At 41.6% G+C, this 25433-nt stretch overlaps 2 protein-coding genes and 1 pseudogene across 2 annotated transcripts; 1 reads left to right on the forward strand and 2 right to left on the reverse strand.

Annotated features, from left to right (window-relative positions):
• Positions 1 to 103: 103 nt before the first annotated feature.
• On the reverse strand, positions 104 to 8035 carry LOC113100640 (cytochrome P450 3A30-like; annotated as a pseudogene).
• A 2390-nt stretch (positions 8036 to 10425) lies between these two features.
• On the reverse strand, positions 10426 to 14259 carry LOC113100639 (cytochrome P450 3A30-like). The gene is made up of 13 exons (XM_026265266.1): positions 14140 to 14259; positions 13835 to 13928; positions 13589 to 13641; positions 13193 to 13292; positions 12762 to 12875; positions 12539 to 12627; positions 12145 to 12293; positions 11934 to 12064; positions 11763 to 11850; positions 11535 to 11695; positions 11235 to 11461; positions 10963 to 11125; positions 10426 to 10881 (listed from the first exon to the last, which is right to left on the reverse strand). Exons 1-13 carry the CDS (start codon positions 14208 to 14210, stop codon positions 10765 to 10767), a joined length of 1557 nt encoding a protein of 518 aa, XP_026121051.1. The 5' UTR covers positions 14211 to 14259; the 3' UTR covers positions 10426 to 10764.
• An 8235-nt stretch (positions 14260 to 22494) lies between these two features.
• On the forward strand, positions 22495 to 25361 carry LOC113100642 (general transcription factor 3C polypeptide 1-like). Its single transcript, XM_026265267.1, has 6 exons — positions 22495 to 22661; positions 22953 to 23233; positions 23320 to 23761; positions 23835 to 23868; positions 23988 to 24174; positions 24763 to 25361. The coding sequence occupies exons 1-6, from the start codon at positions 22526 to 22528 to the stop codon at positions 24991 to 24993; spliced, it is 1311 nt and encodes a 436-aa protein (XP_026121052.1). The 5' UTR covers positions 22495 to 22525; the 3' UTR covers positions 24994 to 25361.
• Positions 25362 to 25433: the final 72 nt, after the last annotated feature.

The raw sequence follows: 25433 nt of genomic DNA on the forward strand, positions 1-25433 counted from the left end.
TGGTCTTACCGTCACACAGCCAAACCCCTAAACATGGCTGTTCTTCAGTCATCTTCAGAGAAGGACCCAGAGGTCAGGAGTCTGAGGACTAGGTTCACGTCGGAGCGCTCCTCGTGATGTTATGCTTCATTATCTGCGGTGTCAGCTTGAGTTTGATGGGCTCTGTGGGAGCCAGCAGCCGTTAAAGCTGAGCTCCAGAGGAGTCTGTGTAGAGAGAAACGGTCACTGTTTCACAGCAGCGATGCAGAAACACATGATGCTAATGTTTACAGCGTTTCTGCAGGTCTGAGAAACCTCTTTATTCACACTTACACCAAGTCTAAAAAGCTCTTAAATCAGAGCAGAATGTCTTCAGATCATGCGGTCGAATGTATATCTTCTTCAGTGTTCTTGTTTTCCGGTTAAAATATCTAAACGTCCTTAAATCAAGATGCATGAAAGTAAAATAAATACTGGAAAAGTTTTACACTTAAGTTATTCTTAAAACAAGAATATCCATATGCTATCTAGTGTTTGTGAGCAGATATATTCAAGCCTTAAGCTTGGTCTTTTGTAAAATTAAGAAATGAGTGCATAATGATTAAAGTTTCCAGACTTTAAATTGTTGCTAATAAAGTCATAGTGTTTCTCTCTAGACATTTACAATTAGAGAATGTAATCTCTTAGCTTGTCTTTACTGGACATTATAAACCTTTAAAAATAACTCTTAAATGTATCTTAAACCTGGCAGAAACAGTGTATGTTAATCCAGATTTATCAGCTGAGAGCTGTGTAGCGTGTACAGTTTTGTGTGAGCTGTAGGAGTCTCACCTGAGTCTGGTCACACACAGAGACGTCGAACCTCTGCAGGATCTCCACGATGGCCAGCTTCATGGTCACCTGAGCAAACCTCATCCCGATGCAGTTCCTGGGCCCCAGACCGAAGGGCATGTACATGTAGGGGTCGATCGACTCCTTGTTGTCTTTAGTGAACCTGGGAATGAAGCAGAAGCATTGACACAAGCACTGAGATGCTAGGTTTCAGTGTGAACTCTGTGTTTATCTGGCTCTAGTTCTCTAGCTCTAGTTTTGTGGTTCCTGACCTCTCGGGTTTGAAGCTCTCTGGGTCGCTCCAATAATCTGGGTCTCTGTGGAGGACATATGTGGGGATCATCACCACCATGTCTTTAGGGATAAGGAGGCCGTTGATGTCCACCGTTTTCTTACAGACCCGCTCGAGTCGACCAGCGATGGGGAACAGGCGCAGAGACTCATTCAGAGCCGCATCCAGATACTCCATGTTCATGACGCCTTCATAGTCCACCGGAGCCTTCAACACAGTTCAGAGCTTAACCTCTCAAACTCTTCTCATCTACAAATTCACTCAGTTCTCCGAGCTCTACCTTATTAGGGAAGGTCTGGTCGATCTCCTTCTGCAGTTTCTTCATGGCCTCTGGGTTGGTTGCCAGATTGTAGAAGAAGAAGGACAGAGTGCTGCTGCTGGTCTCGTACCCGGCGAAGATGAAGATCATGGACTGTGAGAGGATCTCATGGTCACTCAGACCTGCACAGGACACTGTGTGAGGAATGTTTCTTCAAATACAGCACAAGATCATTCTGAGATGCTTTACCTTTCTCTGGGTGTTCCTCGCTGCTTCCATGCTCAGTTTTCCCTTCTGTCTGAGAGTCGACCATCAGCTGCAGGAAGTCCACTCGCTTCTGCAGGAAGTGAGAAACATGCTCTGGTGACAGCTTCATTTAAAGGCTCACATCTGTCTGTTCGTCACCTTTATTTATATAGTGCTTTAAATAAAGTACATTGCGTCAAAGCACTGAACAACATTCATTAGAAAAACAGTGTGTCAATAATGCAAAATGATAGTTAAAGGCAGTTCATCATTGAATTCAGTGATGTCATCTCTGTTCAGTTTAAATAGTGTCTGTGCATTTATTTGCAATCAAGTCAATGATATCACTGTAGATGAAGTGACCCCAACTAAGCAAGCCAGAGGCGACAGCGGCAAGGAACCGAAACTCCATCGGTGACAGAATGGAGAAAAAAACCTTGGGAGAAACCAGGCTCAGTTGGGGGCCAGTTCTCCTCTGACCAGACGAAACCAGTAGTTCAATTCCAGACTGCAGCAAAGTCAGATTGTGCAGAAGAATCATCTGTTTCCTGTGGTCTTGTCCTGGTGCTCCTCTGAGACAAGGTCTTTACAGGGGATCTGTATCTGGGCTCTAGTTGTCCTGGTCTGGTCTTTCAGGGATGTAGAGGTCCTTTCTAGGTGCTGATCCACCATCTGGTCTGGATACGTACTGGATCCGGGTGACTGCAGTGACCCTCTGGTCTGGATACAGACTGGATTTGGTGGCTACGGTGACCTCGGAATAAGACAGAAACAGACAAATATTAGCGTAGATGCCATTCTTCTAATGATGTAGCAAGTACATAGGGTGTTATGGGAAGTGTTTCCGGTTCCGGTTTACCTAATTAATGCAGCCTAAAAATCCTTTAACGGATTTGGATATTAAAAGCATATTAGTATGTTATGTGTAATCCAGGTTAAAGAGATGGGTCTTTAATCTAGATTTAAACGGCAAGAGTGTGTCTGCCTCCCGAACAATGTTAGGTAGGTTATTCCAGAGTTTAGGAGCCAAATAGGAAAAGGATCTGCCGCCCGCAGTTGATTTTGATATTCTAGGTATTATCAAATTGCCTGAGTTTTGAGAACGTAGCGTACGTAGAGGAGTATAATGTAAAAGGAGCTCATTCAAATACTGAGGTGCTAAACCATTCAGGGCTTTATAAGTAATAAGCAATATTTTAAAATCTATACGATGTTTGATAGGGAGCCAGTGCGGTGTGGACAGGACCGGGCTAATATGGTCATACTTCCTGGTTCTAGTAAGAACTCTTGCTGCTGCATTTTGGACTAGCTGTAGTTTGTTTACCAAGCGTGCAGAACAACCACCCAATAAAGCATTACAATAGTCTAACCTTGAAGTCATAAATGCATGGATTAACATTTCTGCATTTGACATTGAGAGCATAGGCCGTAATTTAGATATATTTTTGAGATGGAAAAATGCAGTTTTACAAATGCTAGAAACGTGGCTTTCTAAGGAAATATTGCGATCAAGTAGCACACCTAGGTTCCTAACTGATGACGAAGAATTGACAGAGCAACCATCAAGTCTTAGACAGTGTTCTAGGTTATTACAAGCAGAGTTTTTAGGTCCTATAATTAACACCATTGTTTTTTCTGAATTTAGCAGTAAGAAATTACTCGTCATCCAATTTTTTATATCGACTATGCATTCCATTAGTTTTTCCAATTGGTGTGTTTCACCGGGCTGCAAAGAAATATAGAGCTGAGTATCATCAGCGTAACAGTGAAAGCTAACAACATGTTTCCTGATGATATCTCCCAAGGGTAACATATAAAGCGTGAAGAGTAGCGGACCTAGAACTGAGCCTTGAGGTACTCCATACTGCACTTGTGATTGATATGATACATCTTCATTCACTGCTACGAACTGATGGCGGTCATATAAGTACGATTTAAACCATGCTAATGCACTTCCACTGATGCCAACAAAGTGTTCAAGTCTATGCAAAAGAATGTTGTGGTCAATTGTGTCAAACGCAGCACTAAGATCCAATAAAACTAATAGAGAGATACACCCACGATCAGATGATAAGAGCAGATCATTTGTAACTCTAAGGAGAGCAGTCTCAGTACTATGATACGGTCTAAATCCTGACTGGAAATCCTCACATATACCATTATTCTCTAAGAAGGAATATAATTGTGAGGATACCACCTTTTCTAGTATCTTGGACAGAAAAGGGAGATTCGAGATTGGTCCATAATTAACAAGTTCTTTGGGGTCAAGTTGTGGTTTTTTTATGAGAGGCTTAATAACAGCCAGTTTGAAGGTTTTGGGGACATATCCTAATGACAATGAGGAATTAATAATAGTCAGAAGAGGATCTATGACTTCTGGAAGCACCTCTTTTAGGAGCTTAGATGGTATAGGGTCAAACATACATGTTGTTGGTTTAGATGATTTAACATTTGTTCGTGTGAAGTGTCGTACCTTCTTGTGGTCCTTGGCCACTCTTTTGGACTTGATCTTCTTTAAGGCAGCGTAGAAGAAATCTGTCACAGATGTCGGGAAGAAGGTGTAATTCATTTTGTCCAGGACAGGGATGATGAAAGGAAACAAAACTGGGGAAGACATTCAAAAAGATTCTTATTAAATTTTTGAAAAGCAGGATGTTTGCAAAATACGTTAGCTTTTTAAAAACCTGTACCTGGACGATCAACACGATGCAGTTCGTCACTAACAAACCAGTGAGTTCTCATCGATGCCACAGTATTGAGCAGCGCATGGATGTAAAAACCACCAATTCAAGATCAAATGGGATAACCTTTCACAAGTAGGAATGTGTCGATTTGTGTTTAACTATTTTTATTTTTTTTAATTTGGTATGTTTCAGTTTGGGGTGATGTGTTAAGTATGTGTTAAATGAGTAATACATTATATATAAGGCCAGACCTATGTGTCATCTTACAGTGCGTAAATCTAAATATTTGATCAAATGGAGTGAGTGAATGATTCAGTGACTCAATGAATATCTTTGTTTCTGAATGCATCAGAATGTTTCTCTCTAAAACTAGTTTCTGAAATCTCAAATCAATGCTTTACTCTCCTCATGGGGTGATTAATGTGCTATTAATTAGATAAATGAATTGGTACGTCATGTAGCCTACACCATTGGTCACTGTTCTAATATGGCAGCCCACAGAGATTTCTCTGTGTTCTGTTGAGACTTTACCGATGGTCAGGAAGAGAGGGCTGAACAGGTCAAACTTCAGCATTTTCTTGATGTTGGTCACAAATGGGTCTTTAGGGTTGTTGAGGGAGTCGATGTCGACGCTGAATGCTGTACTGGTCACCACATCCATACTGTACGCCCCGAAGAACCTGAACACATGCGGACCACAGAGAGATATTGCTCAGTTACTTTGAGCAATATATTCTTCTCTTAGTTGTGATTTTTACAGTCGACTGGTGTATTAATGACCATCACCAAAAGCAAAGAATGGTAACACTTTATTTCAAGATGTCCTTATTACACATTACATGTACTTACTATTATAATAATAATAATAATAAATGATGCATAATTACATGCAAGTAATCTTAAGCCAAAACCCCAACCCTAAACCCTAGCCATATAATAAGTACATACAATTAATTAATATTACTCCGTACTTAAAAATCACACTATAACAAGGACACCTTAAAATAAAGTGTAACCCAAAGAACTAGTGGTCAAAACATCAGAGATACCACTCTGACTCGCAGCGCTTCACGCTGAGGTCTGTGATTGTTTAGTGAGGTCTGTCGGACTACAGAGATGTGTGTGTTTTCTGGCTTGAATCAAATCCAGTGACCAGCAGTTTTTACAACAGTGTCTGTTCATGTTTGTTCATTTCACTGTCGTTACCTTGCCCCTCTGATTTGAGAGGTTATAAAAGCTTATTAGTGAGGTATTTGAGTACCTTTGCTTTGGTGATTAAAATATAGTCATATTATTATCATTATCTATTCAGATTAGAAGAAGCCATGACTCACTCTTTAACATCTACGGCTTCTCCTCGCGTTGCTGTTTTCCTCAGATTATTGGGTTTCTCTCTCAGATGACTGATGGTTTATCTGTGGCATTTTTAAACAGAAGAAGACATGTATGTGTGAGTGACTCCAGACTCACGCACCTCCTTTAACCTCCCGCTGGTGAAGGAGGGCGAGAGGACGCTGCGGATCCTCCTCCAGTCGGCTTCTTCTACGATGGACACGGCGTCGTACAGCGGCCCGTTCAGACGGAAGTTCTGCAGGTTCAGAGAACAAACCCAGATGAAACACAAACACATACTGTTCCAGCGGCCCTAAAACATCCCAGTCATGCAGATTTATTATTATTAGAAAGAATCTAATTTTCTGCTCAAGTCCCTCTGTATTTTATAGAGCCCCAAAGTGGACATGGTGACTAAAAACAATTGCTTGCAAAACCTCTGCATTTTCTTGCTTTGTGAGCAAATATAACCTTTCCTTTTTGACCATCATCAAGGTCCATCACTCTACATTCAATGCAGATCAAATCAGTATTTGACGAGGCTGATTTAATTTCAGATGAAGATGATTTTACCCTTCTGTTGGTGAAGAGAGAGTAGCATTCTTTAACCAGGATGGTTTTGATGATGGATAGGTCCATGATGCACAGAACAGGCTGCCTCGCATCGTAAATACTGCCAAAAAAAAAAAAAAAATTCTTGATTTCAGAAGAAGGATTTCTGCTTCTCATCTGTTCTAATCATGAATTCAGTGGAACTGTATAAATTATTCACTTCCAGAGACGTGATTCATTGAAGCTCTCAGGATCACAGAGTTTCAAACATGTTCATCATTTCATTGTTATTGAATAATTTGAGTTTGTGAACCAGATGATCACATTCTTTCATAGCTACATCATTTAGTCTCACACTCACCTCCAGACTCGTCCATACTTCTCGAAACACTCCACATCGAAAAGATGAACACCCTGAAAGAGCAGGTTATGATAAGACACTGAGAGCAGAGGAGACGAAGCTGAAGTGTGCTGGAGATCATCCATTCATTAGAGCGGATGAATCTTTAGTTAAGTCAAACTTCAGGAGCTCATCATGGGTCAGTGTTTGCTCGAACACACAGCTCACCTTTCTATATTCCAGCATGGTTCCGAAGAACGGCAGAGGTTTGGGCCCCGGGATGCCCAGCTTCTTGAAGACACCATGAGGCCAGGATCCATATCTGGAAATTACATCAGAATATTTTAAGACAGATGTTATGACATCAGCAACAGTCACGTGTTTGAGAATCACTTTCTTCTGCTACGAAGTGTGTCCACAGACACTGTTTACTGAATCATCCCCATACAGAAATGTATTATATGACATATACATGTATATCCTGTATCAAGACTTTTACTATCTATGTGTTACCAATAAAGCTGTATCATTTTCACATACATGAAAAAAATTTAATACTTCTGGTCATTATCTGGGTAGGTGAGCAATATTACAAAATATAAAACCCCCATAGTAAAATGTGTATACAGGTATGTACATATTTTAATATCTATATTCTGAAATTTATGATATTGTTTGTTGCAAGTGTCAACGATATATATTTTATGCAAATTTAAAAAAACATGCATGCCAAAAATCTGTATGCTTTTGTAATATATCTAATACATGACATTCATGCCCCAAAATGTATTACACATTCATATTGAAAACATAGATATTTGTATGGACTAGATATGCATGTTAATATATGAAATTATTTCAGTTTTATGTTCCATGTTTTTGATTTATATGACAATGTATCTCATATGTATCACGCTGTCAGTCTCTGTTTTCCTGGGTGTTCCCTAGTGAGCTCACTTCTCCTTAGGCACTTCACCATAGGCACTTTAATTCCTCTAGTCTGGTCCTGTCTTCACAGTAATTGCACTCCAATTAAATCGCACAGGTGCTGACAATTCTTTGTCGTTAGTCTCCTTATATATAGCTGTCCTTCTCTGTTGTTTGTATGGAGTCCTTACCCTTTGTGTCATATGTTCTCATTTCCCGAGACCTACCCTTACCTTCTCGTTCCTCCGAGTTCCATCCGATCCCCATCCGATCCCCTCTTTTGTTTTGTTTCGTTTGTCTTCCTGGACTGTTTATTTTGTATTTACCCTTTTTGTTAATTAAACATATCTTGCAATTGGATCCTACCCTCTCCTTGTGTTTTCCCTAACACACAACGTCACAATATGTAAATTTAACAGATTCACATTTATCAGATTTCTGTGTGGATTTTTATGAAGATACAACTAGAACTAATTCTTCAGTTGAAGAGAGCATCACTTACATGAACAGAAGTGTCACAAACAGTATGAGCAGAGCCCATGTTTCAGCAGAGAAGAACAGACCGTAGCTCATGGTTCCTGCTCCGGGACGCTCAGACTAGAAACACTTTATTCTGCTCTCAGATTACACATTAACCAGTGGAGAAGAGCCTCACAAACAACACGCTCACCTCTGAACACACTCACAATCACTGCTGAACTGAGCTGAACTCATCGATCCCACCACAAACACACAACACATGAGCTCTTTAAGATCTGGGTTTGTTTTGGGCAGCTGTGAAAGAGCAGCATACGATCTGATCTGATTTGGAGATGTATTTGTGGTGACTCTGCTCCATTCTAGAGTCTGTAATGTTAGTTTGAAGCTCTAGATAGAGGCGTCACTGAGTTGACCTATATTTTATTACTGTATCCTCAAGAATGTTATTGAATCAGAATGTGGCAAATTGAAGGTGTTGCTCGAGGTTTAGTAGCTCAAAAGAGTGTGTTTTAGAGATGCTGGTGTTGGATTATAGTCCATGTTTCCTGAAATCCTCAAGCTGCTGCCTTCTATTGCTCCCCAGCAGGCACAGTACATCAATGTGACGTCAGGAAGACATTGGACTCCAACTAATCCAACGTCAGTCAGACGTCATATTTTGGTTGAAAATGAAAGTCAGGTTGACGTCTAAACCCAACTTTGTTTGACGTCAAACTCCGACATAAGACAGACGTTGAATTTTGGTTGGAATAAGCACCACACTGCAACAAAGGGTTAAATGCATGGCAGCATTTTAAATATCTCAAGATCTCAGCAGAGGAGGATTAAACAACTCCACAAACAACATTACCAGATTAATTTATTACTAACCTGACTTTATTTCTGTCAGACGTCTACAAAAGCTCTCATTGAAAATTAACCGGGGTTTAACTCTAATGTGTTTAATTTCCATAACAGCATAACAGTTAAACACCATAACAGTGATTAGTGTTTCCATTAGTTGGGCTCATAAATCTTATTATATATTTTGTTTTTTTTGGCTACTGTGGCTGTGTTTGTCAAGCACATCAAAGAAAGCTAAAGTGACATGAGATCAGGTGATAGCTGCTATCAGTTGATGGTTTTATAATCATCATGAAATAACCTGATTCACTGATGTTTTTTTTAATCTAACAATTATGTTGTTTCTTAGGTACATTCATATTTCAAACCCAGATCCAGCAGCATTATAACAAACATGAGCTCAAAAAACTTAACCTAAGCTGACACACGCAGACATCAACAATCAGCATATGCATCTCAATAATGGTGACATGCTTCATGCAGCAATGCATGCTGGGAGCCATGAGTTTTATACAGCATGCATTGCTGCATGAAGCATGTCATCATTGTTGAGATTCATATACTTATTATTGATGTCTGTGTGTCTCGAAAGGTTTTTCTCCCAAAATGTATTTAAAAATGAAAATTCAAAATGTCTGATCTGTGGAAAGAAAGTAGTTGCTGAAAATAATTCACTAATAATAAATAACCACTTTTGTTCAATTATGAAAGTCCTCAATCAGTTTTCTTTATGGTGATGAAAACTATACCAACTCATCTGCATGTATGGCTCCTTTTATAATAAATTTTGTTTTTGTAAAACTATTACAAGAACCACAAACTTTCTAAGTCAAGAGTCAAACTACCCAACTAAAGCAAACACTGATCAAAATAATGGTTTACATTTTCAAAAAAAAAACATCAACATTTAAACCTCTGTTAATTCTCAAAAATAGCTTTTGTAGACGTCTCACAAAAACAAAGTCAAACTGGTTAGTAACAAGTGAAGCTGGTAATACGTGTACTTCCATGCATTTCACGGTATTCTATGTTATGGTTGATTTTTTTTTGGAGGGGGGGGGGGGTATTCCAGCCAAAATTCAGCATCTTCTGAATTAGCGTTGGAGCCTACATCCTGTGCCTGCTGGGTCAGTGACTGATGGTGATGGAGGTTTGACCCACACATCAGGTCATCATGCCAGTATCCTACAGAATGAGTTTGAGCAGCTCCATAACAACATGTTATCCAGAACTAAAACATACTGTTACAGCTTTAAAAAAATGTTGGACTACTTTTGTATTTTGGGGGAATTTATTTCCCACTTTGTTGTTGTAGTGTAGTGTTCCTGGTCCAAAAAGACCATCCTACAATAAAATAGTTTATAAATCTCTCACTATGGTATATTATCACCAAATATTGGATTCTATCTTTTTATCAACTAGGTTTTACATAAAAAAATCTTTTTTATCTTGTACAAAATGGCACAAAGTCACAATTGTAGTGTTCATAATCAAAAAGATTTAATCCAATATTTGGTGATAATGCAGCATAATTTTCTCTTTGTACACTGAATTATTGTTTAAACTCTGTATGATTGTGTAAACAGGCACCAGAGTCTCTTTAAACCAAATCCCGTAAAATGTAAGGTTGTGTTGTACAGTAATAGACATCACACACACATCAGATACATATCTGCTTTAATTGATTTGATTCATTTCATTTCATATTTCTATTTCATTTCTTTCAAGGTTAACCTCATTTAATCAGTTTTCTCAATCATCACAAAGAAAAACCTCTTAATATAAATCTCATGGCATCATCATTTCCACTCTCTGAAAGTCCCAGATGACAGGAGAACCTGTCCAGCCTCTCAGTCCGAGTCCGAAAGACCCAGAGAATCCTCCTCTTCACTGAAGACTACAAACTATGTCTATTCTTTTATTTTAAAAGACCAATCAAACCTCCTCCTCGGACTGAAAGAGAAGCAAACAGCAGATGAATGGTGGTTCAGGAGCTGCTCTACGATGTGTTGTTGTTACAAATATCTTCTGAGAGGGAAACCTTCCGAGGCTTGAACTTGAGTTTAATGGGCTCTTTGGGAGAAAGGAAACCGCTGATGCCAAGCTCCAGAGGAACCTGTGAAGAGCAAGAGAAAGTGAGTGTGAGCGAATGACTGCAGTCATCCTGTGAGACAGTGTGGAGGATCCGTCTGCTCACCTGAGTCTGGTCACACACAGAGACGTCGAACCTCTGCAGGATCTCCACGATGGCCAGCTTCATGGTCACCTGAGCAAACCTCATCCCGATGCAGTTCCTGGGCCCCAGACCGAAGGGCATGTACATGTAGGGGTCGATCGACTCCTTGTTGTCTTTAGTGAACCTGGGAATGAAGCAGAAGCATTGACACAAGCACTGAGATGCTAGGTTTCAGTGTGAACTCTGTGTTTATCTGGCTCTAGTTCTCTAGCTCTAGTTTTGTGGTTTCTGACCTCTCGGGTTTGAAGCTCTCTGGGTCGCTCCAATAATCTGGGTCTCTGTGGAGGACATATGTGGGGATCATCACCACCATGTCTTTAGGGATAAGGAGGCCGTTGATGTCCACCGTTTTCTTACAGACCCGCTCAAGTCGACCAGCGACGGGGAACAGGCGCAGAGACTCATTCAGAGCCGCATCCAGATACTCCATGTTCATGACGCCTTCATAGTCCACCGGAGCCTTCAACACAGTTCAGAGCTTAACCTCTCAAACTCTTCTCATGTACAGATTCACTCAGTTCTCTGAGCTCTACCTTATTAGGGAAGGTCTGGTCGATCTCCTTCTGCAGTTTCTTCATGGCCTCTGGGTTGGTTGCCAGATTGTAGAAGAAGAAGGACAGAGTGCTGCTGCTGGTCTCGTACCCGGCGAAGATGAAGATCATGGACTGTGAGAGGATCTCGTGGTCACTCAGACCTGCACAGGACACTGTGTGAGGAATGTTTCTTCAAATACAGCACAAGATCATTCTGAGATGCTTCACCTTTCTCTGGGTGTTCCTCGCTGCTTCCATGCTCAGTTTTCCCTTCTGTCTGAGAGTCGACCATCAGCTGCAGGAAGTCCACTCGCTTCTGCAGGAAGTGAGAAACATGCTCTGGTGACAGCTTCATTTAAAGGCTCACATCTGTCTGTTCATGTGAAGTGTTTGTCGTACCTTCTTGTGGTCCTTGGCCACTCTTTCGGACTTGATCTTCTTTAAGGCAGCGTAGAAGTAATCGGTCACAGATGTTGGGAAAAAGGCATAATCCATTTTGTCCAGGACAGGGATGATGAAAGGAAATAAAGCTGGGGAAGACATTGAAAAAGGTCACAACATTTCCTACACTAAACACTATTGAACTGACAGAACTAGTTGAGCTGTTTACCTGTGAACAGGAACAGAGGGTTCAGAAAGTCAAACTTCAGCATTTTCTTGATGTTGGTCACAAATGGGTCTTTAGGGTTGTTGAGGGAGTCGATGTCGACGCTGAACGCTGTGCTGGTCACCACATCCATACTGTACGCCCCGAAGAACCTGAACACATTCAGACCACAGAGAGATATTGCCATCTGATAAACTTATAACCTATATTCTCTATAAATAGTGAATGTTCTCCATGAATATTATCAGTCTGTATAGGTTATTGTAGGTTATAGTTGAGCCATTTGAACACCTTTGGTCTGTAATTACAGTGATATTATTGCAACTCTATTCTTATCTATTAAGATAACAACAGGCCATATGTAATATTATGTAAGAATCTTGAATGTGTGTCTCACTCTTTAATTTCCACCGCTTCTCCTCGCGTTGCTGTTTTCCCCAGATTATCAACCAGAGTGTGAGAGTGAGTCTTCATGATACCGAACATCTAGAGGGAGGAATGCCAGTATATTATCATCATTATCATCATCATTAACTCAAACCATCTCCATCACACACAGGTGACTGACAGTTTTTCTGTGCCGTTATTATGTATGTGTGAGTGACTCCAGACTCACGCACCTCCTTTAACCTCCCGCTGGTGAAGGAGGGCGAGAGGACGCTGCGGATCCTCCTCCAGTCGTCGTCTTCTACGATGGACACGGCGTCGTACAGCGGCCCGTTCAGACGGAAGTTCTGCAGGTTCAGAGAACAAACCCAGATGAAACACAAACACATACTGTTCCAGCGGCCCTAAAACATCCCAGTCATGCAGATTAATTATTATTAGAAAGAATCTAATTTTCTGCTCAAGTCCCTCTGTATTTTTTTGAGCCCCAAAGTGGACATGGTGACTAAAAACAATTGCTTGCAAAACCTCTGCATTTTCTTGCTTTGTGAGCAAATATAACTTTTCCTTTTTGACCATCATCAAGGTCCATCACTCTACATTCAATGCAGATCAAATCAGTATTTGACGAGGCTGATTTAATTTCAGATGAAGATGATTTTACCCTTCTGTTGGTGAAGAGAGAGTAGCATTCTTTAACCAGGATGGTTTTGATGATGGATAGGTCCATGATGCACAGAACAGGCTGCCTCGCATCGTAAATACTGCCAGAACCACAAGCAATATTAACATCAAATTGAGAACAATCATTCAGTTCATTATAATCATGACTTTTTAACAGTTCAGTATTGCGTAATGACCATCATTGTCTGCTCTGATTCTTCATTACAGATCTTATGAATCTTGTCAATGATCTCATAAAGACAGTGTCAAACCATCAGTCATATTTATCATTTAGTTTCAAAGTGTCGTCATCTGAATCAGCTCTGTTTCATTTGTGTCAGATGTTCTTTACTTTGAGACTGATCTCTGAGGCTTCATCGTTTAGTCTCACACTCACCCCCAGACTCGTCCGTTCTTCTTGAAACACTCCATATCGAAGTTGTGAAACCCCTGAAAATAACAGATGTGTTCACATTTAGAGAAGAATCTAAAAAGTCACCAAAGAAACACTGTGAGAAGAACATCCAGATTCACATCACATTCCTTCAATAAAGGGAGCAGATCTGAACTGAAGACTGACGGAAAATCAGGAGATCATCAACATCCAAATGTGTCTAAAGCTCAGTTTAACATAATATCACACCTTTCTATATTCCAGCATGGTTCCGAAGAACGGCAGAGGTTTGGGCCCCGGGATCCCCAACTTCTTGAAGACACCATGAGGCCAGGATCCATATCTGGAAATGACATCAGAACCAAATGAATATTTTAGACAGATATTATGACATTCACAACAGCAGCTTTTGCTACTGATTGCTTTGAGTTTTTAAACTGTTAGACCTTTGACAGAAGACGACTGTAATTCTTCAAACTCATTACTTACTGACTCATTCTTATTAAGATTCCAGACCTAGAACTAGTTCTTCAGTTGAAGAGAGCATCACTTACATGAACAGAAGTGTCACAAACAGTATGAGCAGAGCCCATGTTTCAGCAGAGAAGAACAGACCGTAGCTCATGGTTCCTGCTCCGGGACGCTCAGACTAAACACTGGCAGCGAGCAGCAGCAGCAGCTTTATTCTGCTCTCAGATTACACATTAACTAGTGGAGAAGAGCCTCACAAACCCTCCCACAGCGCCACGCTCACCTCTGAACACACTCACTTCTGTTCATCAAACCACAGCAGCACCATCATGGTTACATAAACCACCAGGACTAGTCTAACAGCTACCAAACACAGCTCAAACATGATTCATTCTGTTACATAACCACATAGATTGGTCAAATTTGATGTAATTTCATACATGTCAGTGTGGCTTTCATTCAAATTTAATTTATCATATGAATGTAAGTGTCATGCAAATATAACTAAGAAACATCATGTCTCCTGAAGCAGCATCTGACCAGTTTTCCTCCAGTATTTTCACAGTGCAGAAGCTGTGATGTTTGGTTCTGTTGGATGTTCTGGACTGTGTTCATAGGTGCATTGCTGTAGTGAAATGTTTATTTCATCTCTTTAACCTGAATTAGGAGTGTGGCATATTTAGCATGAGTCTTTTTAAACCAAATTAGTGTGTGACTCTTCGGCCTCATATTTTATGGCTCCTCTTTCTTGGATAATGGTCATGTTTTCAGCTTCTGTCAATCAGTCACTGACAGTGATGAGGTTTTGACACGCACATGACATCATGGTGTTGTGCACTTACTCTATAGAGTGAGCTTGATAAGATTAGCATGTGTACATGAATTCATTTCATAACTCATTTGCTTTGGCTGAATGTAAACATAGCATATTCAGGGGTTCACAGTTCTGTCAATCATAGAAACCAGCAATGTGATCCAGTGGCTCGTGGGACTGTTTTAGATGCTCTGTTTTTCTCTCTTAACCGTATTTGATTTTGCAAACAGAAACCAGAGTCCATTCCGGCCCTCATTGAGGAAATTATTTTCCCACTCTGTGCAGAAGAATGGAGGAGGAGGAGGAGTGAACAGCTTGTGTTTTACGGCTCTCAGGTGACCTATATGTCATTCATGCAACAACTGTAATCTGACCTAAATAATGACTGTTTCTAAACAGGTTTCCAAGACACTACTCCTGTCACGATCGGGACACAGGAAAACACAGAGAGAGATCCAAGTGCAGGTATGTTTTTATTGGGGTAATCCAATTCGAAATCCAGTCCAGGCAGGGGTCAAAACCAAAATAGCCAATGAAACATAAACAGACACTAAACACACGTCAAGAACAAGACTTAGAATAGTCGTGAAAACTACAATGACTCTGTGACACATACTAAAACAGACGGGGTATACATACACAGGGAAATGACAATGCTAATGGGGAATTGGCTATGTGCAATAATTAATGACCAGTGACAGCTGAGTGCAATAAGTAGACAGAGATCGTGGGGAATGTGGTTCAGGAAGTGACAGACACCGTGGAGAAGGAGGACATCTAGTGCTTAACCAGGGAACACAAACCAGACACGGTGACAACCCCCACCTCTACGGAGCGGCTACCAGATGCTCCAAGACAAGACTGAAAAAACAGGAGACCAGGAGGGCGGTGGACAGGTGGAGGCTCAGGGGGAGGGACGGAGGGCCAGGTAAAATGTGGAAAACAGAGACAAGAAGAACATGTAAACACACACACACACACACACACCACAACACCACCACCACCACCACCACAAAAGGAGACCAGGGTGGATCAGAAGACCACCATCTCCGTGTGGTCAAGACGAAAGTCCCCCAGGGCGGAGCAGAAGACCACCACATCCGCGGGGTCGAGACAGAAGCTCACCAGGGCGGCGCAGAAGACCACCACAGTGGGATCAAATTGACAGGAGAGCAAGTCTGGGTAGGCAAGTCTGAAACAGAAAACATGAACAAGTTAAGGGTAGCCCCCATGGCCACGACAGGATCAGTCGAGCGTTCAGAGAGTTCGGATGAGATGTGACGAGGCTCTGGAAGTTTCGCAGAGGTGAGGAGAGATTCTGGTAGTTCCGCCGAGACGAGGAGAGGCTCTAGTAGTTCAGCAGAGATGTGGAGAGGCTCGGGTAATCCCATGGTGTTTAGACTGGATTCCAGAAGATCAATGGTGACTTGCCTTTGTTCGTGAAGATCAATGCTGACTTGCCTTTGCCCATGAAGATAGTCAGTGACTTGACCTTGCCCATGAAGAACACTGGTGAAATTCATGTACAAAGGCAAATCACCAGTGACTTGGCTTGACTCCGGAGTGTCAACGGTGACTAGCCCTGACTCTGGAAGGTCAACGGTGACTAGCCCTGACTCTGGAGGGTCCACGGGAACCTGACTCGACTCTGGAGGGTCCAGGGGAACCTGACTTGACTCTGGAGGGTCCACGGGAACCTGACTCGACTCTGGAGGGTCCACGGGAACCTGACTCGACTCTGGAGGGTCCACGGGAACCTGACTTGACTCTGGAAAGCCCACTGTAGCTGCCATCCTCTGCAGGGCTCCGGGCTGGCGGCCACCTTGTGCAGTGGCTCTGGGTGGGTGGCCACCTTGTGCAGTGGCGCTGGCTTGGCAGCCATTTTGTACTGTGGCGCTGGTTCGGCAGACATGACGTGAACAGTCTTTCGAATCTCTAGGATTTTGGACAGCATAGAGAAATAATCAAAAAAATGTTTCAGCGGCCATCTTGGGCAGTGGCACTGGGTTGGCGGTCATCTTGTGCTGTGGCGCTGGACTTGCGGCCATCATGGGCTGTGGCGCTGGCTCGGCAGACGTGCGCTTCCTCTCCCTTCTCTGTCTGCCATGGTGAGACGGCGGATCTGATCCGTCCCACACGAGCCCCGGGTCGAAGGGGGGCCATGGTGGAGAGCGATGCTGAACCTCCTCTCGACCACTCACTCCTCGGCGACCTCCCCTGGTCCCGCGAAACACGACCAGGCGGGTTCCCTCAAACCGACTCCTTCTCTCCCGCTCGGTGGCTGGGGAAGAAAATCCGATCTGCCACACATGAAAGGTCACCTTTGCTATGCTAATTATGGGGTACTTACAGTTTTTTTCAATTGTTTACACCCAATTTTGAAAACGGAGTTCTTTTTGTCAAAATATAAATCACAATTATCCAAACACCACAATCAATTAGCAAAATTCCTAGATTGTATGCAAAATGACTTTTGGCCTAACATTATTACTGTATGTAAGAAACAATTTAGGTGACAAAAATATAGTGAGAAACTCACATTATTCGTGATTTGTTTTGAGATATAAGGAGAATGTTGACAAATACTGTAGGCCTACTATAACCTTACCAAGCACTCCACAACACTTGATGCTGCAGACTGAATATTTCAAGTTTTTTTCAATACTTACAGTATTTCTTGCCATAATCAGTTACAGTAATCAACCAACAATGATATCAATTACTTTAAACAAATAAAATCTATTGACAAATAAAAATTACTGCATGAATTACAGTACATACACTTTGACTCTGAAGAAAAGTAAAGTAAAAAGAAATGAAAGAAAACTACTGTAAAAGCAACAAGAATACTGTAACTATCCGTCCCTCCGTCTGGCTGGATCAGGCCATAAGATTTCATCCACATCACAGGCTATGTCTTCATTGGCAAGGCACCGTTGGAAGAATCGCCTTGTGTGAGGAATCCACCCCTGCACTGAAGCTGCTTCAATAAGATCACATGCCTGTTCCATGGCCTGAATGAGGGGCAAACGGTCATAAGGCCGCAGGTCATATACCTTCCACCACCACGTTGAAACAAATTCTTCTATAGGATTCAGGAAGGGGGAGTATGGGGGAAGGTATAAAACTTCAAAATCAGGGTGATCATGGAACCAGTTCTGGACTGGAGCAGCCCGATGAAATGAGACATTGTCCCAAACAACAATGTACCGCATCTGGTCCATTTGGTGTAATGCTGTGACAATCTCATGCAATCGGTCAAGAAATGCAAGTATCAGATTTGCATTATAGGGTCCCAGATTTGCATGGTGGTGGAGGACCCCATTTTGTGTGATAGCAGCGCAAAGGGTGATGTTACCCCTCGCTGCCCTGGCACATTGGTGATTGCCCTGTGCCCAATTACATTTCTCCCTCTTCTTGTTTTTGCAAGGTTAAATCCAGCCTCATCCACATAAAAATTCATGTTGAATTTCAGCAGCATCCATTTGCAAGACTCTCTGAAACACATTAAAGAAAATAGGATGCTATTCAATATCTATAGCACAGTATTTTTTGTGACAGAACATTATGAGCAGTGCATGATACCACACCATAGTCAGATGAACAATGCATACCTCCACATACTCATTGCGCAGATGTTTCACTCTCTCTGAATTTCTGTCAAATGGTACCCAATACAGTTGCTTCATGTATATTTGATTTTTCTTTAGGATTCGACGTAATGTTGACAGAGAGACTCGTTGGATGTTATTGAAAATATTGTCATCGTTGATGATATTGACTTGGATTTCTCGTAGCCTGATACAATTATTGGCCAAAACCATGTTCACAATGGCGGCCTCTTGTGCACGACTAAACATAGGACCCCTTCCACCTTGGTGTCCTCGACCCTCAATCCTATGTAAAAAAAAAAAAAAAAAAGGATATAGATAGATCTATCTATCTATCTATAGCCTACTGTCAAATGTCACAGTTAACAATATTGATTATACAAGCTTCAGTTTCAATGTATACTGTGTGGTTAGCTTACCTGTTTTCTCCATGAAATGTCTGAATTACTGATGCAACAGTATTTCTGCTGAGATCTGGTTGACTCTTTGTCCAGCTTCCATCAGTGTCAGTCCATGGTTGATAACATGGTCAATAAGTGTTGCACGGATTTCTCGAGTCAAATTTGGTCCTCGTCTTCTTTGTTCAGGTTCTATCACCTCAAGTCCTTCTCTACCTAGGTGTCCTCTTCTACCTTCTTCTCCTCTTCCTCTACCTTCTTCTCCTCTACCTATGCCTCTTCCTCTACCGCCCTCTTCTCCTCTTTGAGCTCCCCCTCTCATTCTCCCTCTCATTCTCACCCTCACCCTCACTCTCACTCTCACTCTCACTCTTCTTCTTCTAACTCCTTCCATTTTTGTTGAAGACAAACCTGCTGCCTTTTATAGCACACCTGAGTGCTGCATTTTCAAATTAGCACATGTGTGCTTCCATACCTGGTAGATGTGTTTATCCAATTCGTTCATTATTGTGGTAATTGGCAATCCGTTTTGTAATTACAAGGAAGTAACCTCACAATCCTTATTTGTGTCTAAGGTATGAAAATGTGTGTAGAGTTTTACAAATCACTGTGTGTAATGTTTTGCAAAAAGGCTGAAGCAGACATTGTGTGTAATGTTGTGCAAATCTGTGGAGGTGTTTTGCTCATTGGAGTAAAATTTTGCTACTTGTGTGGAAATTTTAATTTTAGTGTGTAAACAATCGTAAAGAACTGTAAAAATATAAATATATTTACATTGCAGTTCTTGCACATAAGAATTAGTGAATACACAAACATTAAAACACACTATTTTTTTTACTGTTTACACAGCAAAATCTCCAGTGTTAATTTAACACTCTGAGTGTAAAGTCTGAGGACTCATATAAACTCTGAAGCAGTGTTAAAAGTAAAACACTGAAGCAGAGTTGAAGTTAATGAGATAATTACGAAATTAATTGGGTCATGATTGAGCATTATTGAAGACAAACGAGAAAATCACAATGTGTGTGTCATCATTATAGTGGTCAGTGTTTGCTTTAGTTGGGATATTGAACCTTCAGTTATTTACTTTAGATTTTGTGTTGCTGTGGTAACAGAATTATAACATACAGACCAGAGCAAAGGCAATCATGTGTGCTATTGATTGTGGTTTGAACTAATTGTCATGGAGTGATCTGAATGTGTGAGTTCAGGTTTCATTAATGTATACATAAATTAAGTGGGAAAAACAAACATAGCAATGACATGTTTTTAAAAGTTAGTTCTACATAAAGAAAAAAGTCTTCAGTTTAGAAACACAGACATCAAGAATCAGCGTGAGCATCACAACAACGGTGACCATCAAAAAAGCATGTTGTAGCCAATAAAAACTCGTCCATGGCTCCCATCATGCATTGCGGCCTGAATAAATTATGAGCTGAACTGTCTTTTTAACTTTTTATTCTAACTATATTTTATTTTGCTGTTTTTATGTGAATTTTTAGTATCTATTTTTGTGATGTTCAGAGTAGATCTGTTTATCTGAATATGCTGTTTGTCACCGTTGTTGAGATTCATACGCTGATTCTTGTTATCGGTGCGTGCCTAAAATAAAGACTCTTTAATTAAAAAAAAAAAAAAAAAAAACACTTGCAAGAGATGGCTACAAAATGAATAGAAAATGCAGACGCTTTCATTGTGGAATCAAAGCTGTTACAATCAATAATGGAAGTTTTATTTGGAGAAAACACTATAAATTAGTTCAGTAACCCAGGTCAAACAATGATTACATTAAAACATAATCATCACCACCCGATGACTTTTGCTCTTGACTTCCAAAACAAATTTTTTAAGTAAAAAGCCACAAGCAAAGATCCCAACTAAAGCAAACACTGATCACTATAATGGTGACACACAAATTGTGATTTTCTCGTTTGGTGAGTCTGCTTGTTAACATTAGGTGTCTTCAATAATGCTCAACCATGACTCAATTAATTTCGTAATTATCTCATTAACTTCAACTCTGCTTCAGTGTTTTACTTTTAACACTGCTTCAGTGTTTATGTGTGTCCACACTCAGAGTGTTAAATTAACACTGGAGATTTTGCTGTGTAGCTGATAATTAGTTAATGAATGTCCAAAATATTTTGTAATAGTTTTTTTCTGTGAATGCATGTACTAAAAAAATATATGTGCTGCAAACTAAAATTAAATATATTAATTCAAATAATAAAAAATAGTAGTTTGCAATATAAAATACTATAAAGTAATTTTTTTTTTGTACATTTAAAATAACTGGAAGCAAACTGTCATATTTGTATGAAGTGAAAGTGTTCATAAAGTGAATGGTTAGTTTTGTTGAGATATTCCATTAATGGAAGAAAGGAATAATTATCTTGATAAATTGAGGGAGGGAAACTAATGATCTGTGATAAGAAGCAGATAGCTTGACTGTTACACATGTTCAGCAGTGAAATGAGATATGAGTGCTGTATCCTCAGCTGTCCTCAGTTTTCTGACTAATGTTCCGGTAAGCTACGGACAAACGTACTTCCAGTAACATTAAAATTACATTTTTTTTTAGATTGTATAATGTTCTAAAAATGTAAGTAAAATTGATTTCATAACTCACTGTATTTTTGAAACATTATTTGTTGGACCTATTTTTTTAAATGTTACTTCTTTCTGAACTTTCAGAAGAACATTCAAAAGTAACATTCCCCTAATGTTTGCACAATGAAACATTCCTTTAACTTTCACATCACCAGGAGAAACATTTCTAAAACATTTAAAAATAGATGTTTGAAACATTCAGAGAATATATATTTTTTATATCTTAATGGAAGGTTAACAAAACATTCACAAAGCACATTACAGACATAGTTTTTAATATAAGATTTTTCATTTAATTCATAAAATATTGTCCATTTCAACTGACATTGATGGTAGGAAACAAAAGGGACACTTGCTTCAAACCCTGGGAAACCTATATATAAAAAAAAGGAAAGAAAAGAAAGTACAAATCTAAACCTGTGAAAAAAAAATTGAGTTCACTGCAGTTCTGCTCCATAGCATGAGGAATGCTTGATCACAGATTCAATCACAGAGTTATCTGTATCATGTGGGATGTTTATGATCAGTCATTATCATCGTTCAGAGGGCAGCAAGCTCAGTAATTTTCTACCAGTTTAGTGCACATTTAGTTATGTAATAGAAATGCTTCTGGGTCATCATTAACATATTATTCCTGAGACTGTTTCAGAGCTCTGGTTCATAAACTTTGGTGTAGCAATCAAAGATAAAGTGTCAATAAGTTTACAGGCTGTAATCCTACAAGACCTGATTATTCCATTGTATCCTTAAGTGAAATGCCAAAAAAAGGAATAATTTTACATTTTTTTTATATTTTCCCATTGGAACTCGAAGAATGAAGAACTAAAGGGGAAATTAAAATGGTGAAAACCTCGAAAGAAATGGTGACAATAGAGAAATGGTGATTCACAAGACTCATGTCTGTGTGTGAGACTCTGCAGCTGACCATGTGTGTGTTTCAGCCTCACTAGAGCGCTGGAGGAGGAAGAGGAGGAGGAGGAAAGTGACAGGAAGAGGAGGCAAACCCACTCAGGCGTCTCACACTAATTACCTGCTGATGAGGGGATATTACACACCCATCCTGCGCTCTCAGACACACAACTCCAACAGCACCGACAGCATCATGGTCAACACCTGCAACGTCCACCTGCGACTGAGACAGACGCCCGCACACACACTGTTCAGCAGCAGTGGTCAGCGCACACTCCTCACACACGCGCACACACACACACACTGTTCAGCAGAAGCAGTCAGCGCACACACACACACGCACACACACACACACTGTTCAGCAGCAGCGGTCAGCGCACGCACGCGCACACACACACACACACACACACTCCTCACACACACACTGTTCAGCAGCAGCGGTCAGCGCACACTCCTCACACACGCGCACACACACTCTCTCACACACACACACACACTCACACACTCTTGACTGGGTGGTGGTGGTGTTCCTCACTGGTGTGTCTGTGTTGTAGCTGCTGCTCTCTCAGCTCTGTCTCCCTGCACTCCTCCGTCTCTCCCTCCGTTCTTCACTCGCACGTATCGCTCGGCTCCCGTCGACCTGCAGCTGTTCCTGGAGCGCTGTGTGAGCCTGCTGGGATACGGAGCGCAGGACGTGCAGGCGCTGACGGAGATCACGCGCGCCGTGGAGGAGGGGGCGGAGTTTGGCGTTGACAGACAGGACCTCTGCGAGCGCTTCATACACCTGGACCAGCCTGAAGATGGGCGGAGCAGAACACTCCTGCAGTACATACAGGTGAGAGAGAGACGAACCGGTGACGAGAGAGAGATCCCCACGGGTTCAGCTGCTCAGAGCGTGTGTGTGTGTGTGTGTGTGTGCAGGACCTGGTGGACGGGGAGCAGCTGGTGGAGGCGGGCGCTCTCTCACAGAGGCTGGTGTGTGCGGAGGCTGCGTCTCATTGGCTGTTACACACCAGGTGTGAGAGTGTGCAGATTCAGCAGGCATCCCCAACGAGAAGCCCCGCCCCCGACTCCGCCCATGACACGCCCCCACCTACTGAGGGACAGCCTGTGGAATCAGAACTACAGGAGACAGTCACTGAGGATCCCGTCTCCATGGACACAGCTGTCAATCAGACTGTTGCCATGGAACCTGTTTCCACAGACACCGCTGAAAATCGGTCCGTTTCCATGGAGCTTGATGCTGAGGAGGTGGTTGCTATGGAGGAGGTGGTCCATAAAGATGACGGAGGCTCAGAACAGCATATATCAGATGACAAAGGGGTGGGGCTTAACACAAGCCCCGCCCCCTCCCCGATGAAAGGTGTGTGTTTGCCTCTGGTCTGTGGTGTGTGTGTGTGTGTGTGTGTGTGCTGATGTCTCTGTTGTTGTTCCAGACGGAGCTGAAGGAGCTGCTGATCTGGACACACAGTGAGTCACACTCTTTATAGCATTATAGTTGTTGAAGCGCTTGATCAGAGTCCTGAGAGAGGCTGTGTGTGTGTGTGTGACGCAGTGATCCGAGCGCTCTCTCTCTCTCTCTCCGTCAGCGGGTCGCTGCGGTTCGTCAGCCGGCCGTGGCGTGTGGTGGACGGCTCGCTCAACCGGCCCGTGTGTAAAGGCATGCTGGAGTCTCTGCTGCTGCACATCATGTCCAGCCCGGCGCTGCTGGAGGCTCAGCTGCTGCAGCACTACAGTCAGGTGCTCCAGCCGGTGGTGGTGCTGGAGCTGCTGCAGGTGACCTACACCCCTACACCCCTACACCACCCTCAGAGACATTCGTTTTAATACACCACAAAAGTGTATATCACTAAATAGTTATTTTTCACCAGTGTCAAAGTCATAAAAATATATAAAACTAGCCTAAATACTAATAATAATAAACTCACACTCGCTGAAGACAAGGAAACAGTCGACGATTAAGAAAGAAACTAATTACAGGCAATAGGAAATAAAAACTAACAGATGTATATATTTCTTCTTTTTAAAGTAATAAAACTGATTTAGTCTGGAGCAGTGAGAGTTTGATTAGCATGAATGACAGACAGCAGGAATATTAGACTGCTGTCACTTTAAGAGCTTCCTGGACTCAGTGTACTGTTACATGTGTTTTCTTTCTCTTACGACCTCTTGTGTTTACGAGGATACTTGCAAAGATGCTATTTTGACACACCAAGGTTCGATCAAAAAAAACTGACGCCAACGCCACATGAGCATTTAACCGTGATGGAGACAATAGTCCAAACTCTTGTGTCTGTGTAGTGTCTTGGCCACTTCACATGTTCTCAGAGAAGTGTGTGTGTGTGTGTGTGTGTGTGTGGTCAGGTCCTGGTGGATGTGGGCTGCGTGAAGAAGCGCTACACCATCCAGCAGCACAAACCGTCGCTCTTCTCCAAGCCCAGAGCGCCGCAGGTCAAAGGTCAGGCCGAGGTCAGTCTGAGGGACGCTGGGACGGTGTTTTACGAGCCGACGGTGGACTGTGTGCTCAGACTGGCGCGGGTCTTTCCTCACGAGCTCAACTGGAACAGATGGGTGCAGCTGTGTCTGCGCTCGTGAGACGAACTGTGTTTTAATATCATCATCTGTTCATACGTCTAAACAAAGACTTCTGTCCATGATGTGCCACTTCAGTTCAACATGTTCCTGGAGCAGCCAGCTGGTTTTATTTTTTTATTTTGAGAGATAACAGTGAAGAAATGCTGAATGTGAATGATTCAGAGGAAGAGGATCTGAAGCAGCTCGAAACAGATCAATTACATAATCAATGAGAAATAATTGTATGTAAAGGTCTCCCTCTGGGAAATAGCTTTATTTTAGACATTTTGGAGGTTAATCATACCACATTTGTTTAAAAGTTTACTTTAGTTTTAAGCTTGTATGTTTCATTCTTACTAATAAACAGCGTGGAAGAGCTTGTGAAAATATATCTTGTCAAGCGTGTTTGTTAGACACCACACACATCAGATGCATTTCTGCAGACTTCAGTCTCTTCAATC

Source organism: Carassius auratus, unplaced genomic scaffold, assembly GCF_003368295.1.
Source record: "Carassius auratus strain Wakin unplaced genomic scaffold, ASM336829v1 scaf_tig00217318, whole genome shotgun sequence".
Classification (NCBI taxonomy): Eukaryota; Metazoa; Chordata; class Actinopteri; order Cypriniformes; family Cyprinidae; genus Carassius; species Carassius auratus.

Excerpts from the sequence above, each read along its gene's own strand:
- LOC113100639 (XM_026265266.1), bottom strand. The coding sequence starts at position 14,210 with ATGAGCTACGGTCTGTTCTTCTCTGCTGAAACATGGGCTCTGCTCATA. Across the intron at positions 13,929-14,139 it reads TTTGTGACACTTCTGTTCAT|ATATGGATCCTGGCCTCATG; the intron begins GTAAGTGATGCT and ends TGTCATTTCCAG. Across the intron at positions 12,294-12,538 it reads GAAGCGGTGGAAATTAAAGA|GTTCTTCGGGGCGTACAGTA; the intron begins GTGAGACACACA and ends GAATGTGTTCAG.
- LOC113100642 (XM_026265267.1), top strand. The coding sequence starts at position 22,526 with ATGAGGGGATATTACACACCCATCCTGCGCTCTCAGACACACAACTCC. Across the intron at positions 23,234-23,319 it reads CACTCCTGCAGTACATACAG|GACCTGGTGGACGGGGAGCA; the intron begins GTGAGAGAGAGA and ends GTGTGTGTGCAG. Across the intron at positions 23,869-23,987 it reads GCTGCTGATCTGGACACACA|CGGGTCGCTGCGGTTCGTCA; the intron begins GTGAGTCACACT and ends TCTCTCCGTCAG.